Source organism: Megalobrama amblycephala, linkage group LG7 (assembly GCF_018812025.1).
Source record: "Megalobrama amblycephala isolate DHTTF-2021 linkage group LG7, ASM1881202v1, whole genome shotgun sequence".
In the NCBI taxonomy this organism is placed as follows: Eukaryota; Metazoa; Chordata; class Actinopteri; order Cypriniformes; family Xenocyprididae; genus Megalobrama; species Megalobrama amblycephala.
This window is the reverse complement of record NC_063050.1, coordinates 36880110-36903007: the sequence shown is the minus strand read 5'-3', so window position 1 is coordinate 36903007 and position 22898 is coordinate 36880110. Positions and strand designations below refer to the sequence as shown.

The window sequence follows — 22898 nt, the reverse complement described above, 5'->3', positions numbered from 1 at the left end:
TGTAATGTTGCCGTTTGAGCATAAGCCGTTTGAGCAGTTATTTTCTTTTACAGAAATCACTTTTTAAGGACTACAACGAGCTTCTTCCCGGGTTTGTGGGATCACAAACCCCAAAATTTACATAAACCCTGCCTCTGGGAACATGCAACAAAGGGGGTGAGGCCATGTTGGGCTGCTTTAGAGAAGAGGAAGAGTTGTGGTAGTAGAGTGTTGTTATCATGCCATCATTTTACGCCGGACTGCTTCACAATCGAGGGTCAATTCAACGCTGGATTTGCACAAAAGATTAACATGACGGCACATGCTAGCTCTATCGGTGTCCAACTCCGGTTTGAACATTGTAAGGCTGAACACCGTTACTGACAATCGTCATTTTGTCTGTGTGAGATTCTCCAGCTTTGTTGTTGTTGAGCAACCGAAGTGTGAGCTGTTAAAGCTCCGCCCTCTTCTGGAAAGGGGGCGGGAGCAGCAGCTCATTTGCATTTAAAGGGACACACAAAAACTGCATGTTTTTGCTCACAACCAAATTGTCAAAGAGTTTGACAAGATATAATAAATGATCTGTGGGGTATATTGAGCTGAAACTTTCACAGACACAGACACATTCTGGGGACACCAGAGACTTATATTACACCTTGTAAAAGGGGCATTATAGGTCCCCTTTAAAATACAAACATTTATTTTAAATTGTAACAATATTTCATAATATTACTATTTTTTTTTTCACTATATTTTTGATTCAAATAAATAGCCGTGGTAAGCATAACAGACTTCTTTTCTTCAGACATTCAAACATCTTTATGAACGGTAGTATATTACACATAAACCACATTATCTATATTTGTATTTTATTAGTAACTAAAAGGTTACTAAAAATAAATCTTTTTCTTTGGTATCACTACTGATTTCAGGATATTAATTGGAGGTGTCCTTCGTTTGGTCATATTCTAGAGACGAAAACGCTAACAAGATATAGGCTAGGGTGAATGACAAATAATGACAGCAATGCAAGGCATGTGTAACCCTGCCTCGGTGGACACCATGACAAAAGCAACGTTCACACATTCACTCTCATACACAAGCTTTGCCATTATAAATGTGGGCATGTGGTTGCTGGTCCGATCATATGAGTCCCTGAAGAATAATAATATGCATGTTTGTGGTCATTGAGACATCAGATAATAAAAGCTGATAATGGACAAATATAAACACGGAATGAAGAAACATGTTCTAATATGTAAAAAATGTATTACAAACACATTTTTTAAACAAACATTTCATAGACTAAATTCATGATTTCTAATACAGCAAAAAGTATCTAGCTAACCTTGGCACGAAAGGTGAGGAGGAAGAGTGGCCATTAAGGAATGAGTGCATTTGTGCTCCTTGTCGGATCCTTTCAATAGTCACACACAGACAGACTGAAACACAACACCGTGAGAGAATCTCTCAGTCTACGTATGGAATCATCAATATCCCACGCCGAACAAACAGGCACTGGACTTTACGAGGTAGGAGACTGAGAAACGAGATCCTGTTACCAGCTCAACTTTGGACCAGTTTGGTGCTTTTGCCTCATAATTACTGTATATTGCGATATGATAATATCACAGTTGAAATATCAGATTTTTGTTAGTCACATCCTAAATATTAAATACATTGTTTAAAGAGTGTAAAATTTAATATATCTCATTTGTATTTTTTTGTCTCCATTTTACAGATATAGAATATGCTCAACAGTGTGCTCTCCCCTAAATGACAAAGAACTCAACCTTGCATCGTCTAACATTTTCTCAAAATAGTAGCTCTACAGTGCCCTCTTGTGATCAAATCTAGTGCAGCACACTCTAATCTTCTGACACTACTGCTGATGCTTCTACATTTAGAAAGGCATAAACACAAAACAGCAGCACTATGTTGGTTAGGAGTATCAGATACTCCAAACTTGTTCAACAAAGTTCAAGTAAAAAGTCCATTCATGAAAACTGATGCAAATCTGCATTGGTACCGGGACTGCAAGCCACAAGAATCAGAAACAAGGTCAGGATTACTCTTTGCTGACCTGGATCCGGACCCTGCTTCTTCCCTGTGCGGTAGCCACAGCTGTGAGAGCTCGAAGACGCCTTTACATTTTCTCAAAAGTGAGTTCGTGTCCACAGGTTTGACACACTTTCCTGTAGAGATCTTCCTCTTCGTCCAGCAGCTCCTCAGGGCCGTAGTCATGCTGATGAATGCTGGTATCTTTCTTAAACATACTGCTTCTTACAGCCCGCCTCAGCTCTGAAAGCCAGATGAAGATGGAGAGCAATGTATAATTCCACATTGTGACCAAATGTAGTCATGTGACCAAATGAAGTATCGATTTATTCATTCATTTAAAGGTGCACAACAGAATTGTTTCACCAGTTTTCGTCTAATCAGTAAATCACTTTAAAAATAGATTATGTCTGATGGTTTTCTGTTGGCTTTCATACCTTTAACCTTTTTATTAAAGCGTTTCTGCTTTTGCACCTCCCTGTTCTCCTCTCTACTCTCCTTGGCCTCCTCCAGAGCCTCCTCACTGCCCCACACCTCCAGAGCGCGTTTTTCCACCTTAAAATTCAATTAAAAAAAAATGGCATACACAAACAAAAATCAACAAACCAGACAAACAGAATACATGAAACAGTTGCATGATTTAGTAACACTTTACACTATGGCTCAATTTGTTAATTTCATACATTAGGTATCACAATGAATTTTTTTTTTTTTTTTTTTTTTTTTTAACAGCATTTATTAATCTGGTTTTATAGTTAATTTATAAATATAGTAATGTCATAATATTAATTACATTAATAATAATGGAATTATTTAAAAAAAAAAATATTAGCATATACATTTGTTTGGGCTTAAAAAAGATTTTATTTTATTTTTTTAAAAGAGAAATAAATACTTGTATTTAGCAAGCAAGGACACATTAAATTGATAATGAGATAATGTTACAAAAGATTTCTATTTCAAATAAATGCTTTTCCTTTAAACTTCCTATTCATCAAAGAATCCTGAAAAATGTATCTCAGTTTCCTCAAACACATTAAGCAGCACAACAGTTTTCATTAAAAATAATAAGAAATGTTTAAAATAACTGTTTTCTATTTGAGGATATTTTAAAATGTAATTTATTCCTGAGATGCAAAGCTGAATTTCAGCATCATTACTCCAGTCTTCAGTGTCACATGATCCTACAGAAATCATTTGGTGCTCAATTATTATTAATTATTTTTTAAGCATTCATTTACTTTTTATTTATTTATTTATTTATTTATTTTACTTTTTTTTTTTTTATCTTACCCCAAACGTTTGCATGTTAGTGTATCACGGTTACCACAAAAATATTAAGCAGCATTTTCAACATAGATGATAGTAATGAGAAATGTTTCTTGAGCAGCAAATCAGCATATTAGAATGATTTCTGAAGGATCATGTGACACTTAAGACTGGACTAATGATGCTGAAAATTCAGCTTTAAATCACAGGAATAAATTACATTTTAAAATATATTTAAATAAAACAAAGTTAATTTAAGTTGTAAATATATTTCACAAAATTATTCACTATATTACTATACTTTTGATCAAATAAATCAAAAGTATGATAGCCTTGGCAATCATAGGGGCTTCTTTCAAAAAAAAAAAAAAAAATCTTTTGAAAGATAGAATGAAGAAATAAACCAAAATTAATAAATGGTGTAAAAGTATTATTCATTACTATTTCATGTTAGCTATTGCTTTGCCTAATGTTAATGTATAGAATGTTTTTGTAAAGTGTAACCATAATATCACAATCAATTTGATATTCTTTAAGATTAAGTGTAATTTCTTTGATTTTGAAAACGTTTCTCCTGTGTATTGGGACAGTAGGTGTGTTTGGGAACATGCTTGGAAAAAAAAACATTATTTTGTATATTCATTTCATGTTGCTAGTGGTGCAGAAATAGCATACTTCGCCTTTATGGTTTATACTGCTTGTTTTGTGGTAAAGAGAAGGATGAAGATGTGACTGTATTGTTCCAACTTTAATTTATTCTTATTAGAAGGGATTTGAGTTTAATATTTAGGTTGTGTCAGATCAGGTTTACAGCTCTGGATTGAGGATGTGTTGAACCTACCTGTGTCTTTAAGTAGAGTTTCATGTCTCCCCAGCGTGGATTGTGAGGATTTTTCCTCAGGATAAATCGCAGTGATGGCTCCCTCTTGTCCAGATCACAGTCCTTCAGAAGGAAAGCCTGTTTCGCTTCAGTGCGAGATATTAGCTTGTGCTTCACTTCATTGTCTCTATGCAAACACATGCAATTATAAAATGAAATACGCATTCACATTACAGCGCTTGCTTTGAGCACTTGCTGAACTGCAGGTGCACAGGAAGCACAATGAAGTAACGGAACTGAAATACTGAGACACAAACAACTACATTATACCAGGAGCACCCTCCGTAACACAAGTTTAACAGTACGTTTGAACCCACTGTGACCACATACAGAATGGATGACATACCTGCATTGATCACACACAGACAGATCAAAACTGTTGCTGAGATACGAGTCCATAAATGGCTTCAGACACTCATCACACATCAGATAATCAGGCTCCATCACTGGGGCTGAAACACACACAATTATATCAATTTGTCACCCAGTATTAAAAAGGATGGCTATTGGGCAGGTAAAAAAAGCAGTTATGAAGCATGTATGTTTGTTAAAGATTTACATGAATTATTCATTCAAATTTTAAACTAAAAAAAGTTGCCATGAAACAGAAGCTGCAACAGTTTTTTCTTCCCTATTCATAGTTTTCAACTGATGTCTCTTATAGGAATGCCCATCTGGAGGGCAAAACAAGGTTTTCCTCCATTGCCCACTAATCATTTTTACCAGGTTTATACGAAGTATTAACCTGGAATATAAACGCAACAGTTGTTTGTTCGTTGCAAAAGGGAGTGGAAGTTATTTACAAGATTACGAGGGCATGTGCATTTAACTCAACTCAACTCAATTTTTATTTGTAAAGCACTTTCAAAACCATAAAAATGGACCAAAGTGCTGTCCATAAATAGTAGATAATTATAAAATTAATACAAACATAAAATAACAACCAAACATAACACCAAGAAAATCATGCCATCAGTCACTCACAGTTGACCTAATCAAACTTCCAAAGCTTGATAAAATAAGTAGGTCTTCAAGTTCTTTTTAAAAATGTCCATGTTTGACGAGGATTTTATAGATAATGGAAGCACATTCCAGAGTGCAGGAGCCGCAACAGAAAAAGTGCGGTCTCCACTACGCCTCAATCCAGACCGTGGGGCGGTTAAGAGCGTACTCTGAGAGGAGCGCAGATGACGTTGAGACTTGTAGGGAATTACAGATCTTTTAAATACTCAGGAGCCTGATCATGCAATGCTTTATAGACAAATATTAACACCTTGTATTGTATTCTGTATTTTACAGGCAACCAGTGAAGAGATATCAATACAGGTGTTATATGATCATATTTTCTGGTGTTTGATAAGATTCTCGCTGCAGCATTTGGAACATACTGAAGACGAGCAACCAGGGATTCACTTATGCCAAGATTTAAAAAAAATAAAAAATAAAAAATAAAAAAAATAAAAAAAAGATCTGCACGGATAAATAATTTGTAATAAATACAACAATATTCCATTAAAAAAAGTTTTGATTTCTTTTTCTTCCTTTTAATATTTAAAAATTAGTTTTTAAAATGTTTGACCAACAAAAACATCCAAGATGGGACTATTTAGTTGCTATATATATATATATATATATATATATATATATACAGTACAGTCCAAAAGTTTGGAACCACTAAGATTTTTAATGTTTTTAAAAGAAGTTTCGTCTGCTCACCAAGGCTACATTTATTTAATTAAAAATACAGTAAAAAACAGTAATAGTGAGAAATATTATTACAATTTAAAATTTAAAATTTAAAATTATTACAAACTGTGTACTATTTAAATATATTTGACAAAGTAATTTATTCCTGTGATGCAAAGCTGAATTTTCAGCATCGTTACTCCAGTCTTAAGTGTCACATGATCCTTCAGAAATCATTCTAATATGCTGATTTGCTGCTCAATAAACATTTATGATTATTTTCAATGTTGAAAACAGTTGTGTACTTTTTTTTTCAGGATTCCTTGATGAATAGAAAGTTCAAAAGAACAGCATTTATCTAAAACACAAAGCTTCTGTAGCATTATACACTATCGTTCAAACGTTTGGGGTCAGTACGAATTTTTTTTTACATTTTTTTGAAAAGAAATTAAAGAAATGAATACTTTTATTCAGCAAGGATGCATTAAATCAATCAAAAGTGGCAGTAAAGACATTTATAATGTTACAAAAGATTAGATTTCAGATAAACACTGTTCTTTTGAACTTTCTATTCATCAAATAATCCTGAAAAAAAATATTGTACACAAATATTTTGTACAATTGTACACATTAAATGTTTCTTGAGCAGCAGATCAGCATATTAGAATGATTTCTGAAGGATCATGTGACACTGAAGACTGGAGTAATGATCACAGGAATAAATTACTTTGTGAAATATATTCAAATAGAAAACAGTTATTTTAAATTGTAATAATATTTCACAATATTACTGTTTTTTTTACTGTATTTTTAATTAAATAAATGTAGCCTTGGTGAGCAGACGAAACTTCTTTTAAAAACATTAAAAATCTTAGTGGTTCCAAACTTTTGGACTGTACTGTATATATATATATATATATATATATATATATATATATATATATATATATATATATATATATATATATATGTGTGTGTGTATGTGATGCCATTTTTGATCACCTGGTTGCTGGACCACTCTCTTCTCCTGCTGCTCATCCTCTGCTGTCTCCTCTTCAATAAAGAACCCTGCACCAGAGTCTATAGTTTTTGCTACTTTAGCACAGGTAGCACCTAAGGGAAGACAGATTATTATAAACCATGGTAAACGATAAAATTAGTTACACAATCTTAAGAGAAATTCATGCAAATTCGTGATGTGCAAAAATGTGTTGTGCAGTTTTCAAACACATGCCAAACCTTCTACAGCTGAAGATGGTCTACTAGCCAGCCTGGCTTGTCTGAGCATCAATGCTCGTTGTCTGTTCCGCTCTATTTTGGCCAACATGTGTGGTGTTAAGGACACGCTGGTCTCATCTGAAGAGTTTGCAGCATCCGGCGGTGCAACTTGAGAATGATTAGCCTCTGGTGCATCCATGATCAGCCTACAATACCAGTTTGGACAAATTTACTCATTCATTCATTTGTTTCACAATGAATGAATCAGTAAGTAATTAAAACGTATTTATACAAATAAAAGTTTGTAAATAATGCAGTGACCAAAAATCAAATCCTTTCACTATAAGTATGGAAATTATGCAATGAATAAAAATCAAAACCTTCCAAGCATTTAACACAATCCATAAGACCAATATGAATAAATAAACGAATAATGCATATATTATTAAATCACAAATCAAAATTAAATTCAGTATTATAAACTGTATAAACATGTATAAAGCATAAACTATAGTTGAGTTGATTATTATAATTAATAAGATCAATATGAATGAATTAATAAACACATATATACATACACTTTTAGATAAATCACAAATCAAATTGAATATGTTATAAACTTATTGCGCTAATATATAATAATATATATATGCAGCATAAACTATAGTTGGTTACCATAACACAAAGCAGAGAGCTCGAGAATTCGTGCGACAAGTAATCTAAAAGGCGATATCTTACCGGAAACCGTTTATGTTTTTTTATAGTTGGTCTAATGAGGAATTAAATAAAATGTAAACATGTCAGTTCAGCGTTAAACGCTCAGCGTTTCAGTTCTCTGTTTACGAATAGGAGCGTGTTGTTCTTCTCCTCTTCGGATATTTTGCATCACAAGTCCAACATCGCCATCTATTGGTCCTTTTCTGGAAGCACGTCGAGAAGAACTGCGTTATATTCAGTCATAACAATCTAAACTTCATTTGAAGAGTTTGCAGCATCCGACGACAACTTATGATACTCACTTTGATATATAAAGATTATTGATGTAACAGTAAAAATGTAATAGTTTTGATATTTTGTAACGGAACAAAATAACTATTTGCACACATAGCTACAAGATACGATGCGTGTTATGATTTAATTTCTTGAAGCATTTTGACACTGATAACGATCGCTCTTTGAAAAGATGGAGAAAAAATTTTCTAAAACATTGTTTCATCCAAGCTGTCAAATCAGTAATTTTCTTGAGACTGACCAGAGCACTGTAGAGGAAGGAAGAAAATACATGCTTCCACCTATTACTACTCAGGTAAGATCATATAGCCTATAGGCCTAGTGTCAGAAATTGTTTGTTTGTTGTTTTGATGATGAATGCATATTTTTCTAAAGATTTGTGAAATATAATCACTGCTAATTAACAAGAAATTAATTAGCAAATCAGCATACAAAGGTGGCTATCAACATCATAACACAAAAAATATTCTGCAAGAATGCAATTTGAATAACAGTCCATCTATTTTATGTAATACAGCTAATATAAACTGTCAAATCACTGTTTTAAATGTTGGACTGTTCAGTGTTTCAGAGCTTTATCTACTTTAGCTACTTATTCAACAAATTTTACCTCTGAAATAGTGACATAGCCTAAGCTATCTGAGAGGTTTAAATACAAAATATTTTATCTTTTTTTCTTAAGTTAGAAGCAGTTAAAGTGATAGTTCAGCCAAAAATTTAAATGAGAGAATGAGTTTTTTCTTCTGTTGAACACAAAGGAAGATATTTTGAAGAATGTCGGTAACCAGACAGTTGATGGTAGCCATTGACTTCCATAGTAGGAAAAAAAAAATCCGAAAACTTTGGCAGCCGACTTATTGCCTCGCTGCCCTATCATCAGGCAATGACTTAAAGCAGCGTTTGTGCATGAAGGCACCTCACGAAACTGATTACAGACAGACTTCTGAGGCAGCGTAACAGTTTAATGATCTACCGCAAAATAGCGCGAGATTTGGTGAGAACTAAACAAATATTTAATTGCTACAGTAGTAACTGACCCGTCGCCAGGAGTTTGATTGACAGGCGATCTAACCAATCATAACGCCGAATCCGCCATTTTGTCCGACAAAGCAGTCAGGATTCAGAAGATTAACCTCAATGGACTTGAACTTGAAAAATGATGTGTACTGACGTCTTTCCATGTTGGAAACTACATTCCTTCTGATGTTCATTCATGTTTATTTGATGCTATAAATGAACTAGTAGGAAGAGATGATCGGTTAACGAGCCTCTTGAGCTGAGGTGTTACAGCGATCTGTCACGACACATTAAAGAGCCACAAAAGAGAAGAGGAGAGCATGGTTTTGGAAGCTAAAACAAGAGCTGAAGAGTGGGAGAAACTGAACATCGATCTGCCCTATATTTATAACTGCGCTCACTGTAACAGGACAGGCAATGATCACATCTCAAGTGTTGAGGCAAGCATCATTGGCAAGAAAAGTTTTGTACGTGTGATGCATTTCATGCACTGTAAATATCTGTTAAACAAGTCCGATGGCCGCTTTCTGGAAATTCCCGACCAGTTTTCAGACAGCATAACGTCTTTAAATGGCTGCCTCAAGCAAGAGTTGATCCATACGTTTAGTAAAGATCTGATCAACTGTCTTTACCAGGAACTCCTGAATAATGAAATGGGCAAGACATTCCCTGTTGATTATTTGTGCTTGGAGCTTCAGATGTTCACTGAAATACCTGCACGCTGGGAATTTTACATGGACGTGCTTAAGTACTTCTCTCAGCGGGCAGCAGAGAACCATCTGAAGTTGTTTCTGAGATTGCCACTCACACCACATGAAGATTGCATGGATGACTTCAGCACCTTGGAGGAGAACTGGCACTCTGCTGGCCCCAGGACCATGACAAAAGCTGAGAGAACAACTCTCAACATCCTCAGCAAAACAGTAACTGATACGATAATGGATATCATCGATCAAACCACCAAAAATCCTGAGATAGTCAGGTATGTTGTTTTCATTCACTTGATGTCAACAACACTCACCTCTGAAATATTGACATATCTGAGAGGTCACTATAGTGTCTGCAGAGGCACTAAACCAGGGGTAGGCAAGTTCGGTCCTAGAGAGCCACTGTCCTGCTGAGTTTAGCTCCAACCTTAATCAAACATACCTGAACAAGCTAATCAAGCTCTTCAGGATTACTAAGGCTATAGGCAGCTCTCTAGGACCGAACTTGCCTACCCCTGCACTAAACCCATAATATAATGAAATACTTAGAATGTTGGATCACTTTTAAAAAACAATACAAGTGCATTCTTTTGTTTTTTATCCAAACCAATGTTTCTATTTTTATTTTATGTTTTGATACAAGAGAACTATTTGATTTTATTTATAAATATCCAACAGCAATATTTTATTTTATTTTTATACAACAATATTTATTTTATTTATTTTTTAAACAAGACCAATATTTTTTTATTTAATTTTATTTTGATATATTTTTATTTTGATATAAAATTGCTTTTATTTTTTGAATGCAACAACAATATTTTTGTTTTATTTTATTTTTATACAACAGCACTCTTTCTGTTTTCTTTTATTTTATACCAATGTTTTTTTTTTGATACAAGAGAACTATTTGATTTTATTTTTTGCATAACAGCAATATTTATTATTATTATAATTTAATTTTTACATACAATAGCAATATTTCATTTTATTTTATACCAATATTTTTTTATTTTATTTTTTTATTTTTTTTGGTACAAGAAAACAGTTTGCTTTTATTTTATGAATGCAACAACAATATTTTATTTTATTTTATTTTATTTTATTTTTGATACAAGATAACTATTTGATTTTATTTTTTGAATGCAACAGCAATATTTTCATTTTATTTATTTTTATTCAACAGCAATATTTCTATTTTATTTTATTTCATTTTATTTTATACAAGACCAATATTTTTTTTTTATTTTGATACAAGAGAACTGTTTGATTTTATTTTTTGCATACAACAGCGATATTTTATTTTAATTTTTTTCATTTTATTTTTTGCATATAACAGTAATATTTTATTTTATTATATTCATACAACAGCATTTGTTTATTATTTTTTAATTTTTGCATACAACAGCAGTATTTTATTTCTTTATTTTATTTATTTTCCCAATATTTTGTCTGCTCAAAAAAACATACCTGGAAACTCCCCATGGAAATTTCACTTTTCTTCATAGATTTTGAATTTAAAAAATATATTTACTAATTCCTGTTGTTCTTTTAGGAAAGAAAACAGGAGCTCAATCTGCTGATGAAGAGCTGCATGAGTCAGAACTTTTTGAAAGTAAAACTCCAAAGCCTGATATAATGAGACTTAAACTTGGACCAAGTTCTGAAACAAAGTTAGAGGCCCTTGATTCAGAACAGCAAGTGGAGCTTGAGGATGTACATGATGAAGCTCCGTTTGAAAGTAGCAGCCAGCCAGGAACAGAGGAAGAAGCCTCTCAAGGTTTAACTTTGCCATATAATCTTCTAGAGAGTGTTGTTGATGGACTGCTCGCAAAGCTGAAGGCTACATATCATGTTGACATTTTTGGCATTTATTTTTCTGAAGCTCTTGACGTCAGTCTGGCAAAGGGACTGGCAAACCTGGAAGGAATTAATGTTACTAGTAGTTTCAGTCTTAGCAATAAGTCTTTTCCCGACGAGAACGATACTGTTTTACAAATTGTAAATGAAGCTCATGGCACCCTGACACAAAAGAACTACCTGAAGGCAGTTTGGCATGAAACTGAAATGGCTGTAATCTATCTCACAGCTATCCTATTTGCAGTTATCCTTGAATACATGGTGTTGTGTCCTAAGGCACAAAAGAATAACTTGACTAGTGAAAGCTTTACCTTATGTGGATCAAACACTGGGTCTTGGAATCCTCCTGTAATTAATGAGTTTTGCATCGAAATGCAGGCCTGTGCTGCATCTCCATCACCTGTGGAGGATATTGATTCATCTCTTTGCAACACCGCTCAAGCTAGCGTCAATGACATGAGGTCTGGAAAGTACCAGGATTCTGGCCAGGGAGGAATAGATGAATTATGCTGTGAAGACCAGAGACTAGATTCTGATAAACCTCTCGGTCCAGCTCTCAGAGACGTCACACCTAAAGTAAGGAGGAAAGGTATTCAAGTCTCCCTTTCCAAACTCTTCTTTTTCAAGAACAAGGCTAGTCAGCGAGTGGGTCCTTGAGAACATTTCTTTACCAGAATATTTGAACCTGAGAAACATTAATAAAAAGTGTTTATTTGTTAAAAAGCATTGATGTGCCTTTTATCTGAACTTTCTTCCTGTAGGCACATATATTTCATATGTGGAGTTCGATACATTCAGGAGATATTTACATTATTTTAGTCTTACTTTCTTTTATTTATAATTTTAAGCATTTTGTTGATGATGATGATTATTGATTATGATTATTATATTTATAGATATTTACACAAAATCTATTTCTATTTTTCTAATTCTAATAAATCTATTTCAATCATTATTGTTTTTCTTTGTTTTTTTTAATTTAAACATTTTATTGTTATATTATTTGATTAAATATTTTATATATAGGCCTATATATTTATATAGTATACTTATACATATTTACATAAAGTTGTTTCATTGTTCTTTATTTGATTTATTAATTTAAATGTTTTATTATTTTTATAAAATTAAGAAATAATATTTATAATGAATAATAGATACATATTTTATTTTAGTAAATGAATGAATGAGATAGATAGATAGATAGATAGATAGATAGATAGATAGATAGATAGATAGGATAGATGGATGGATGGATGGATGGATGGATGGATGGATGGATGGACGGACAGTAGATGGCGGAAATGCGCCAGTTAGTTTGCCAACCTCCATTCAATGTAAAGGTAGTAGAAGAAGAAATCTGCTCATTTATCAACAGGAAGTAGATGCTGTCGTCTACTCGTACTTATAACTTTTTCTTTTAGTAAAAACAACTTTATTATCGCAGATCTTTTTAAACATGTGAGTTCTCTTTTTGGAAACGTAAACAAATATTTTGCAGATAGATTTTAGAGGTAGCCTGTAAAGTGACAGATTTGTTGCACTATGCCCTGTCGTGTCATCTCCTGCGTTGCACTGCTGCTCTCTGTTGGAATAATGATGAATGAGGTTAAAGCTGACGAGTTTTCTGAAAAAATTGAACCTCCAGACTGGAGAAAGACCTTAAAATCCATCCGAAACGGGATTCACAGGATAGACAAATACCTTAACATGGCTTTGGACCTGATCGGAGGTTCAGACGGACGGTGTCTCTTTAAGTGCAGCGACGGTTGGTCATATTTTAGACATCAGTAAATGATACATGAAACAAATGTGTTATGTGTTATATATATATATATATATACACACATACATACATACATAATAAGCATCTAAAATTAAACGTTAAATGTGTTTGGTTTAAATGGCTCTTTTTAGGGTACACACCAATTCCTCGCCCCAACTACAAACCTGCTCCACCCAACGGATGTGGCTCCCCACTGTTTGGGTTTCAGGTGAGGACGGAAGATATGCTGTTAGAAGCTAGTATCTATTATTGGAATTGCTGTATTGTGACTTTCACTCATCTGTAGTAGGAGATTTAAATGACTGGCTCTATATGCTCACTCTTTTAATATTCTCTCTGGTTGACTGCAGTTTGATGTTGGGATCCCATCTATGACCAGATGCTGTAATGAGCATGATCAATGCTATGATACCTGTGGGAGAAAGAAAAATGACTGTGATGAGCAGTTTCAGGTCTGTCTGGAGAGCATTTGTGGGCATTTACAAATGACACTGGGCTTGTCCCAAAGTGTTCAAGGTAATTGACAGTCTTACTAATATTGTGTAAGTATAGAAGCTTGTTTCCACCACAGAATAAAAAAAGTAATCGCAAGTTTATATCTCACAATTCTGAGAAAAAAAGTCTGAATTGTGAGATAGAAACTTGAAATCCTGATTTATTTTTCTCACTATTGAAAGTTTATACCTCAGTACATACTTTTTTTTTTTTAGTATTGTGAGTTTATATCTTGCAATTTGGACTTTATAACTCACAATTGCGAGTATATCTAAATTCTGAGGGGGAAAAAGTCAGAATTGTGGGTTATATATGAGAATTACGAGAAGAAAAAAAAAGTTTTATTCAGTGGCAGAAACAAGCTTCCATATATGTATGTGATAAATAATTGTATCATTTATTTTGCCAGTTGCAGAAAACAGTTATGCACATAATACATAGCTAGCTTATGATATCCTACTGTATTTCTTGTACATTGTGCTGAGATAAAACCCTATACTCATGTTTTCACAGCCTGTGAGTCAGCAGTGACTTTGCTCTTTGATACTGTCATGCACATGGGATGTAAGCCTTACCTGGATAGCCAAAGATCATCCTGTATTTGTCACTATGAGGAGAAGGCTGATCTATGAACACTAGTTATGTATATTGTGATATACTGATTGATTGTTATTGTCTCAGGGTACAGCACAACTCATTACCTTATGTTTTTTGTTTGTATTTGTTTATTTCATTGTGAGCTGTTTATGTTGTAATTGCAAAAGAAGTGAGATTAATGTGATTCTAAATATATAATAATATATAAAATATATTTATATTTATAAATGTATAAAATGAACTTGATTCTAAATAAGATCTAATATAAATACTGCTGTTCCTTTTCATTATATATATATATATATATATAGTGAATACAAATAAAGTGACGCTATTCAAAATCAATGTATCATTATGCATATATTCTTCTGTTATCTAAATCAGTATTTAATTCATCTTAAACTAGTATGATAATTTTCTTTATTATGCTCTACACAAAAGAAGATATTTGGAAGAATGTTTGTAACCAAGCAGATTTTGTTATTCATTCATTATTATATAATTAACTATGAATAGCACAGAATAGTCATAGTCAAAGCTTTTCCAAATCAGAATTTTAATATAAAGGCAATGAGTAATAGAGTAAGCAAATTGACATCTTATGCCTTAACGTATCAGTTTGCATGTTTTCACAATAGCCAGTGGCCAAAGCACTTCATCACAGTATGTCTAGTAACAGCTAATCTCAAACACGCTCACAAAAAAACCTAGAATATTTTACATGATTTTGATACATCTCTTTTTATATAAAGATATAAAGTCAACATTACATGTCATTTGCAACAAATTTTACTTCAATATTTTTCCATTAAACAGAATTTTCAATGAGAAACTATGCAGGCACTTATTTTATTATCTACGATTTTCTATGCCAGAATGGAGCCAGGACTGTATCTGATGACTTTTTTTTCAAGGATGCATTATATTAAAAGGCTTTAATATAATTTCTTTGGAATAATATTGAATCGTTGCAGAATAAGGCCAAGTACTTGAATTAAGTAAACAGAGTTCATTTCGATTTAATGTTGACTTTAAATATTTACAGAAATATATTTATATAGAAAATAAAGACTTTTATTAAAACATTCAAATTTTCTTTTGAGAAAACAAAATTGCAATAAATGCATGATAAACAATAGGATCATTTTTTTTCGGTGGTGTATTATATCCATAGTTAAATCCAGTATGAAAAAAGAACAGCAACACACCAATCAAGATCAATAACGAGCTACATTTAGTCTAGCAACGTCCGGGTAATGAATGAACAGTAGTATGAAGAAAAAGTTGTAATTCGTTGTAATGTGCCCGTTTATCATTTCCAATCTGAGAACTGAGGCTGTGAGAGTAGATGCTCATAATCTCATCTATCTTCTTTTAGTTCCTCCAAAACCTGCATCAGAAAACACCATAAATATATCACCAAAACACATCTAATTGACTTCTAATGGGTTACTCAGGGCAATATGCAGCCTAGTGCACAGTGACATTTTAGGAAGGAAATGGGCTTAAAAAAAGCCCCACAAGAGCACATCTGATATCTGTAATAGAGTTTATTTTGCTGGAGTTTACCTGAGGCGGTTCGTGTTCCTGAGCTTGTTTTTGGTGCTGGAGAAGGATTGCTGGAATAAGATGGTCTTGTATACCCCATTGGTGGCTGGCGTCTAAAATCAACATAAAAGTCAATTAGTGCAGTTAGACTTACATTTATGTTGTTAGCAGATCCTTTCTTACCAAAAAGACAAGATCAAAACTGTCATGTTTAACTATGACAGTTGCAAACCGTTACCAATGCCATTAAAGGCGACCTATTATACCCCTTTTCACAAGACGTAATATAAGTCTCTGTTGTCCTCAGAATGTGTCTGAAGTTTTAGCTCAAAATACCCCACAGATCATTTATTATAGCTTGTCAAATTTGCCCCTATTTGGGTGTGAGCAGAAACACGCTGTCTTTGTGTGTGTCCCTTTAAATGCAAATGAGCTGCTGCTACCAGCCCCCTTTCCTGAAGAGGGAGGAGCTTTAACAGCTCACAGCTTTAACAGCTCACTTGCTCAACAACAACAAAGCTGGAGAATCTCGTGAAGCCAAAATGACTATTGTCAGTAACGGCCTAACATTGTTCAAACCGGAGTCGGACACTGAAGAAGAGACTCAGGAAGATGTTGCAACTTACAGAATGCATCTGGACATTTCTGAATGGTTAGTGGATACATTCATATAGTTGCTGTGGAGTTCATTCAACTCATCGACTAGCATTACACACTAACTAAAGTTAAAAGAGTGAAATCATAATCAAGGACCCTTTGAAATGCTGTTAAATGGAGTGATGCAGGGATGATGTATTTTTGTAGGCCAAAACTCAGAAATGAATTCGCATTTTAGCACATCCAGTTCCATCGTCCTGAAGTCAATGGGTTTTTTGAATGGGATTTTAGTTAAATGCCTGAAATAAGGTCTGTGGTGAACACATTTTATTCTATGACATAAAACTCACCAGTAATACCTCACCTGTGATTTTTTTAAATCTTTTACATGTCTTTGAAGAAGGCAGTTGATAACAAGTGCCTAAATGGGACTACAGAGGTTGTCATGGACATTAAAAGTCATCAACCGGACTGGTAAACTCATCTACTCACTAGTCCACTTTCACAGCCTCGTTGTGTTTATAATCATGCTCTTGCAAACTATTATAACTCGCACTTTCAGTGAAAGTGTTTTTTTTTAAATAAATACCAAAGCTTAGTGATGGTGACGTTGAAGTCATGCAACCGTGGTATAGTTCGTATATAGTCCAAGGTCAGCTTTTTATTTCTGGTGATTGAATTTAGGCTTCAAAATTCATAAACGTTGTGTTCATTTGTGAAAATGTATTTGGACAAAATGTTGTATCATAAACTTTTGTTAATCACAGAGCTTATTTTTTGAGATCATTCAAAAGCATATGGAAACACTTATTGGGTTTTTGTCGAGGGAACCAGTGTGATGCAAACTTCTGGGTTGCCTACAAAAATACGTCATCTGTAGAGATCTATTCAGTAAATTCAATAAGAATCCATGCCATTAGGAATTTCGCATCGAGTTCTAATTGGTTGCGTGGCCAACAGAAAGCTGCTCGTTTGGCAGTGACTTCTGTGTAATCTGTTGCAAATTACGTGTGAGAATATGTTGCTTTCTTACCTCTGATTCCCAAACAAATATCCCAGAATTCCACCTGTGCCCATTCCAGTCCAGAATCCGCCCCCACCAGGTCTGTTTCCACCAGTGAAACCGGTCCAGGAACTCTGAGGTCTGGTGTACGCATCGGAAAAGCCGTACCCGGGCCTTGAGCTGGAGTGGTCTTCTGAGAGAACCCACAAAATGGAAATCTTATACATTACCCATAAATAAATATGCAAATATTATGCATATTTGGTTTCAATTTGGCTTTCAATATGCAGAGTGCACACACTAGGTTATTATAGTCCCTAAACCACAGTTTCAGTTTGAAAGTTTGGAATTATTAAGATTTGAATGCATTTGAAATCTCTTCATTTATTTCATCAAAAATAGAGTAAAAACAGTAAAATATTATTATAATTTAAAATAACTGTTTTTTATTTGAGGATATTTTAAAATGTAATTTATTCCTGTGATGGCAAAGCTGAATTTTCAGCATCATTACTCCAGTCTTCAGTGTCACATGATCCTTCAGAAATCATTTGGTGCTCAATTATTATTAATTATTTTTTGTGCTCAATTATTAATAATGGTTCTTATTATTATCAATAAATCTGTGATACATTTTTAAGGATTCTAATGCATTCTTGCTAAATAAAAGTATTCATTTACTTTTTTTTATTTGTTTACTGTTTTTTTTATCTTACCCCAAACGTTTGCATGTTAGTGTATCACGGTTAAGCAGCATTTTCAACATAGATGATAGTAATAAGAAATGTTTCTTGAGCAGCAAATCAGCATATTAGAATGATTTCTGAAGGATCATGTGACACTGAAGACTGGAGGAATGATGCTGAAAATTCAGCTTTGCCATCACAGGAATAAATTACATTTTAAAATATATTTAAATAGAAAAGTTTTAATTGTAATTATTTTTCACAATATTACTGTATATTTGATCAAATAAATACAGCCTTTCTGAGCATAAGTGACTTCTTTCGAAAAAATGTAAAAATCTTAAATATTCCAAACTTCTAACCAGATGTGTATATATAAGTATATTAAGTCTATAATAATGAATAATGGACTCAAACTGCCCTCCTCACATTGCACATGGTCATATTTATAGTTTCAAAAGTGATTTACAAACTCTTTCTCTTTGAATAGATTATTACCTGAGTAATAATCTGGTTTAAATCCAGGAGGTGGCGGTCCCATGCCTTGGCTGTTATCAAAGGCCCCACCAAATCCCTGAGTCCCATCTCCATTGTAACCTTGGTGGCCGTGAGAAGGACTGCACAGAAACATCTTGTATACAGCATATGCCACCAACAAAAGGAAGGCTATTGCTATAAGCCCACCCACTCCATCACCAGAGGGGCTGTTTTGGAAGGAATACTGGCTGTCGGATTGCTGATAGGGGCCTCCTCTCTGCTGCTGTTTTTGATTGGAAAAGCCTTGGAAGAAGTTAGAGGCAAAGCCTGAGAAGCCGGACGAGCCCCCGGAGCCATGAGTGTGCTGCTGCTTCCCTTCTGCCGTGAGCTCTAGCGTGTACTCCAGACCGCATGAGCCTCTCAGCACATAGGCATCAGTAGGACTGTTATAGCCCTCACAGGAGACCTCCACACGCCCAAACCTGTACAAGTTGTCCATGTCAGCCTTGCATTCCCACTATAAAGTGAGAGAGAGTAATATTATGAATAGTTCAGAGACAGTTACCGTATGCAAGAGGCCATTTTTGACCCTGACCTGTGTGTCTATGCCATCTGATCCTCTGTTGTAACACTGCACCACCTCTGGGACATATGATCCACAGCCAGCTGACCCTCCAGCACACTGCAGCTGTAGAACGGGGCTGGAGCGACGTGCAGTGGTGTAGCGTCCTCTGTAGAGGGTGAGCACCTGAACATCGCGCAGTAACACAGCATCTGTTGAAGGAAAAAAGATTGTATTATTATTACTTTTTATCTGTCTGTCTGCATCTGCACCGGATACAAGATACAAAGCTTATAAAATATTCCATTTATATTTTCCTTCTGGTATGTATTATTTATATTTTTTTTATTTTAAATGACATATAACCATATTTATATGATTATTCTGGTCACACACCCCAAATTTTGCACCACATCAAAGCACCAACTGTCCTCTTAAAGATATATGTGATCCTGGACCACAAAACCAGTCATAAGGGTCAATTTTTTGAAAATGAGATTTATACATCATCTGAATAAATAAGCTTTCCATTGTTGTATGGTTTGTTAGGATATTTGGATATTTGGCCGAGATACAACTTTTTGAAAATCTGGAATCTGAGGGTGCAAAAAAATCTAAATATTGAGAAAATCCCCTTTAAAGTTGTCCAAATGAAGTCCTTAGCAATGCATATTAATTACAAAAATAAATGTTTGATATATTTACAGTAGGAAATTGACTAAATATCTTCATGGAACATGATCTTTACTTATCCTAATGATTTTTGGCATAAAAGAATAATCGAAAATTTTGACCCATACAATGTATTGTTGGCTATTTGTGGTCCAGGGTCACATATTTATTACAAAAATGTACATATTTAATTTGTATTTTTCCTTAATCTTCATTGTCGTCATTATTATTATTATTAAATATTAATAAAATATTATCACATATCATATTGGCCACACTTGTATCATATAAAAGCATCTCTTTAAGATACATATATTATAAAAATGTACATATTTAATTAAGATACTCCTCTTTCTTCTTCTTATGTAATAATAAAATATCATCACATATTTTTATCATAATTTTGGCCACACCCCCAACAACTGTGCCACATAAAAGCCCTATCTGTCCTCTTTACGATATATTACAAAAATGTAGGCATACATTAATTCCTATTTTCCTCTTTCTTCTTCTTCTTTTTATTATTATTATTAGTAGTAGTAAAAGTTGTAGTATCAAATATTAATAAAATATAATATATTTTAGACATATTTATATTACCATATTTGCCATATACACCACCAAAAATGTCCTCCTTATTATACATATACTACAAAAATGCACATATTTAATTTATGTTTTCCTCTTTCTTCTGCTGCTTTAAATTATTATTATTATCATCATTATTTTGTAATACTAACAGGTATAAGTAATATAATAAAACATCATAACAGATTTATATTATCATATTGCCCACACCAAAAAACATTTTGTATCAAAAAGCCCCAACTGTCCTGTTTAAGAAGATGCAAACATTACAAAAAAGTACAAAATGGTCTTCTTGCTGTTTTTCTTATTATGTAGTACTACTAAAACACCATAACATCAGCTTAGTAATATTTAATAATATCATTACAGACACATGCACAAAATATTTGGTATAAAAAAGACCGAATGTGAACTTTAAGATCGAATAAATTTCTCAGAGTCACAGCAGGGTAACAACATCCTGTAAAGCTGAAACTTCAATGCAAATATAAAATAAGTTCAATACGAACTTATTTTACTCAAACCGACCCATCTATCTTCTCTGAGATCTCTGATTTGATTAGGATTGTTTGTTTATTAACTGTACGGTTCATATAAAAGACATTTTACCATCATTCCAGCAGCTGATGTGAGGTACAATCAACAGCAAAAGTTGCAGATATAAAACTCCTGAGCTCCTCATTTCTCCGGTTATGATGGAAAATCTCTTCTTTATCCTCGAGTAAGATGGTCCGAAATGCCTCACTGTAAGCCGGTACGTGGCTTTTAGCAAGAAGTAAAAATAAAGTCTGATGCAAACAAATGTAACTGACAGCTTAGTGCATCATCATTCTTATCACACTTCCGCTTCCGCGTTCTGGTGTTAACTTATGAGCTGCTCTTCATCGCCATCCACTGAAAGATGTGCTGAATTACATGTAATTGGATTACAAGCGGAAAATGTTTTAGACTGACAAAATGTTTGAGACTGAAAATGTAGGTTTCTTTTCTAATAATACCTTTAGTGTTGTTTTTTTTACATTAACTATTTTTTAAATCACGAGTATTAGCAATGAACGCAGCTGTAATCTTACTGTATGGGTATTTCTTTATTTCATAAGATGAAATGAGCATTAGAAATTATATTATGTAATATTATTTAATTTTAAATGATATAAAATTATGTAATATCTTCTCCAATAATTATGGTTTACCTCACAAACAACGCTAATAATATTAACATTAACATAAGACAATATTAACTTCAGCCAAACTTTTTGGTAAATGTTTCATTGTCTCTGTCACGTTGAAATGTATGAAGTAAAATGACAATGTAATGTGCAAGTATATGACTGTGCTGATTAATAATGATGTTTTAATGGCATTGCAGTATAAGCATCATAACAAAATGTGTAGATACATAAATACATACATAAATACATAACTATTAGAAGCAGGACTGAATCTTTACGTTGCGCTTATAAGCAAAAATATGAGATGAAATTATTTCAACAATGATTTATGGCAAAGACCGTATCATCATCAAAGATCTGAAGCTAAAACTATGAATTATGAATTAATTCCTCAAATGATTGTTTTACACCACAAAACAGCATTTAAAGTACTGACTCCAGTGGTTTAACCTCAATTTTATGAAGTGACGAGTGCTTTGTCTGCGCAAAAAACAAACAAACAAAAAAATTCACCACTTAATTTACAAAAATATCAATCTGCGGAAGCGCGTTCATGAGAGCATCACGACGCATGTGTTGTGTTCAGACTCGCGCGTTTTATTCGTTAAAGAGTTGAAGTTACTTGAAAATTAAAATTGTATATGCTGTCTTCCTTCTTTAACAATTTATTAATGATGTATTTGCTTATTTTCATTATTTCTACTTAAATCAATATTACATATATCTTTTTTTAAAGAATTGTAAACCCAATCATTTTAGTTGTAATGTCTTTGGATGTCTTGATATAGTTGTAACTGTTTTATGTGTGTTTTTTTAATATGTAATAATAAAAAAAAAAAGTAAAAAAAAAACCGAAAAAAAAAAAAAACCTTGAACACAGACTTGCGTGTACACGAGAGCGTCACATGCATTTTGTGTTCACGAGGGGATGGCCAAGATGGCGGTAGGTGCAGACGATCTTTTTTGAAGTGAAGTTAAATTTACCTGTATACCCCTCTAACATTATTTTTTATTATGAACTGACAACAAA

At 33.5% G+C, this 22898-nt stretch overlaps 3 protein-coding genes and 1 long non-coding RNA gene across 6 annotated transcripts in view; 2 read left to right on the top strand and 2 right to left on the bottom strand.

The window, feature by feature from the left end:
• Positions 1 to 1216: 1216 nt before the first annotated feature.
• Positions 1217 to 7976, bottom strand: xpa (xeroderma pigmentosum, complementation group A). Its single transcript, XM_048197293.1, has 7 exons — positions 7829 to 7976; positions 7112 to 7296; positions 6875 to 6985; positions 4533 to 4638; positions 4148 to 4313; positions 2475 to 2592; positions 1217 to 2280 (listed from the first exon to the last, which is right to left on the bottom strand). The coding sequence occupies exons 2-7, from the start codon at positions 7287 to 7289 to the stop codon at positions 2126 to 2128; spliced, it is 834 nt and encodes a 277-aa protein (XP_048053250.1). The 5' UTR covers positions 7290 to 7296; positions 7829 to 7976; the 3' UTR covers positions 1217 to 2125.
• A 284-nt stretch (positions 7977 to 8260) lies between these two features.
• On the top strand, positions 8261 to 15280 carry LOC125272465 (group XIIA secretory phospholipase A2-like). Of its 3 annotated transcripts, none has more exons than XM_048197290.1 (6): positions 8261 to 8396; positions 11381 to 12274; positions 13334 to 13453; positions 13603 to 13679; positions 13822 to 13987; positions 14480 to 15280. In XM_048197290.1, exons 2-6 carry the CDS (start codon positions 11464 to 11466, stop codon positions 14596 to 14598), a joined length of 1293 nt encoding a protein of 430 aa, XP_048053247.1. In that variant the 5' UTR covers positions 8261 to 8396; positions 11381 to 11463; the 3' UTR covers positions 14599 to 15280. The 3 variants fall into 3 exon arrangements, with proteins under 3 accessions (XP_048053247.1, XP_048053246.1, XP_048053248.1); XM_048197289.1 differs by lacking the exon at positions 8261 to 8396 and adding an exon at positions 9963 to 10100; XM_048197291.1 differs by lacking the exons at positions 8261 to 8396; positions 11381 to 12274 and having other exon boundaries at positions 13027 to 13453.
• saraf (store-operated calcium entry-associated regulatory factor) lies at positions 15103 to 21548 on the bottom strand. The gene is made up of 6 exons (XM_048197292.1): positions 21306 to 21548; positions 19470 to 19648; positions 18896 to 19391; positions 17742 to 17904; positions 16133 to 16224; positions 15103 to 15953 (listed from the first exon to the last, which is right to left on the bottom strand). The coding sequence occupies exons 1-6, from the start codon at positions 21376 to 21378 to the stop codon at positions 15928 to 15930; spliced, it is 1029 nt and encodes a 342-aa protein (XP_048053249.1). The 5' UTR covers positions 21379 to 21548; the 3' UTR covers positions 15103 to 15927.
• Positions 21549 to 22034: 486 nt separating this feature from the next.
• The window catches only part of LOC125272463, a 38747-nt gene continuing 37883 nt past the window's right edge, over positions 22035 to 22898 (top strand). The window contains exon 1 of the long non-coding RNA XR_007185848.1: positions 22035 to 22811. This is a non-coding gene — a long non-coding RNA (uncharacterized LOC125272463). The remainder of the gene's footprint in view (positions 22812 to 22898) is intronic.

What these genes read in the sequence shown, in the direction of transcription:
- xpa (XM_048197293.1), bottom strand. Translation starts at nt 7,289, where the DNA reads ATGGATGCACCAGAGGCTAATCATTCTCAAGTTGCACCGCCGGATGCT. An exon ending in ACCATCTTCAGCTGTAGAAG is followed by an intron (nt 6,986 to 7,111) that starts GTTTGGCATGTG and finishes GTCTTCCCTTAG; the next exon opens with GTGCTACCTGTGCTAAAGTA. An exon ending in CTTTAATAAAAAGGTTAAAG is followed by an intron (nt 2,281 to 2,474) that starts GTATGAAAGCCA and finishes TCTGGCTTTCAG; the next exon opens with AGCTGAGGCGGGCTGTAAGA.
- LOC125272465 (XM_048197290.1), top strand. Translation starts at nt 11,464, where the DNA reads ATGAGACTTAAACTTGGACCAAGTTCTGAAACAAAGTTAGAGGCCCTT. An exon ending in ACCTAAAGTAAGGAGGAAAG is followed by an intron (nt 12,275 to 13,333) that starts GTATTCAAGTCT and finishes TTGAACCTCCAG; the next exon opens with ACTGGAGAAAGACCTTAAAA. An exon ending in CTTGTCCCAAAGTGTTCAAG is followed by an intron (nt 13,988 to 14,479) that starts GTAATTGACAGT and finishes ATGTTTTCACAG; the next exon opens with CCTGTGAGTCAGCAGTGACT.
- saraf (XM_048197292.1), bottom strand. Translation starts at nt 21,378, where the DNA reads ATGAGGAGCTCAGGAGTTTTATATCTGCAACTTTTGCTGTTGATTGTA. An exon ending in TAAACCAGATTATTACTCAG is followed by an intron (nt 17,905 to 18,895) that starts GTAATAATCTAT and finishes GGGTTCTCTCAG; the next exon opens with AAGACCACTCCAGCTCAAGG. An exon ending in TATTTGTTTGGGAATCAGAG is followed by an intron (nt 16,225 to 17,741) that starts GTAAGAAAGCAA and finishes TGTTGATTTTAG; the next exon opens with ACGCCAGCCACCAATGGGGT.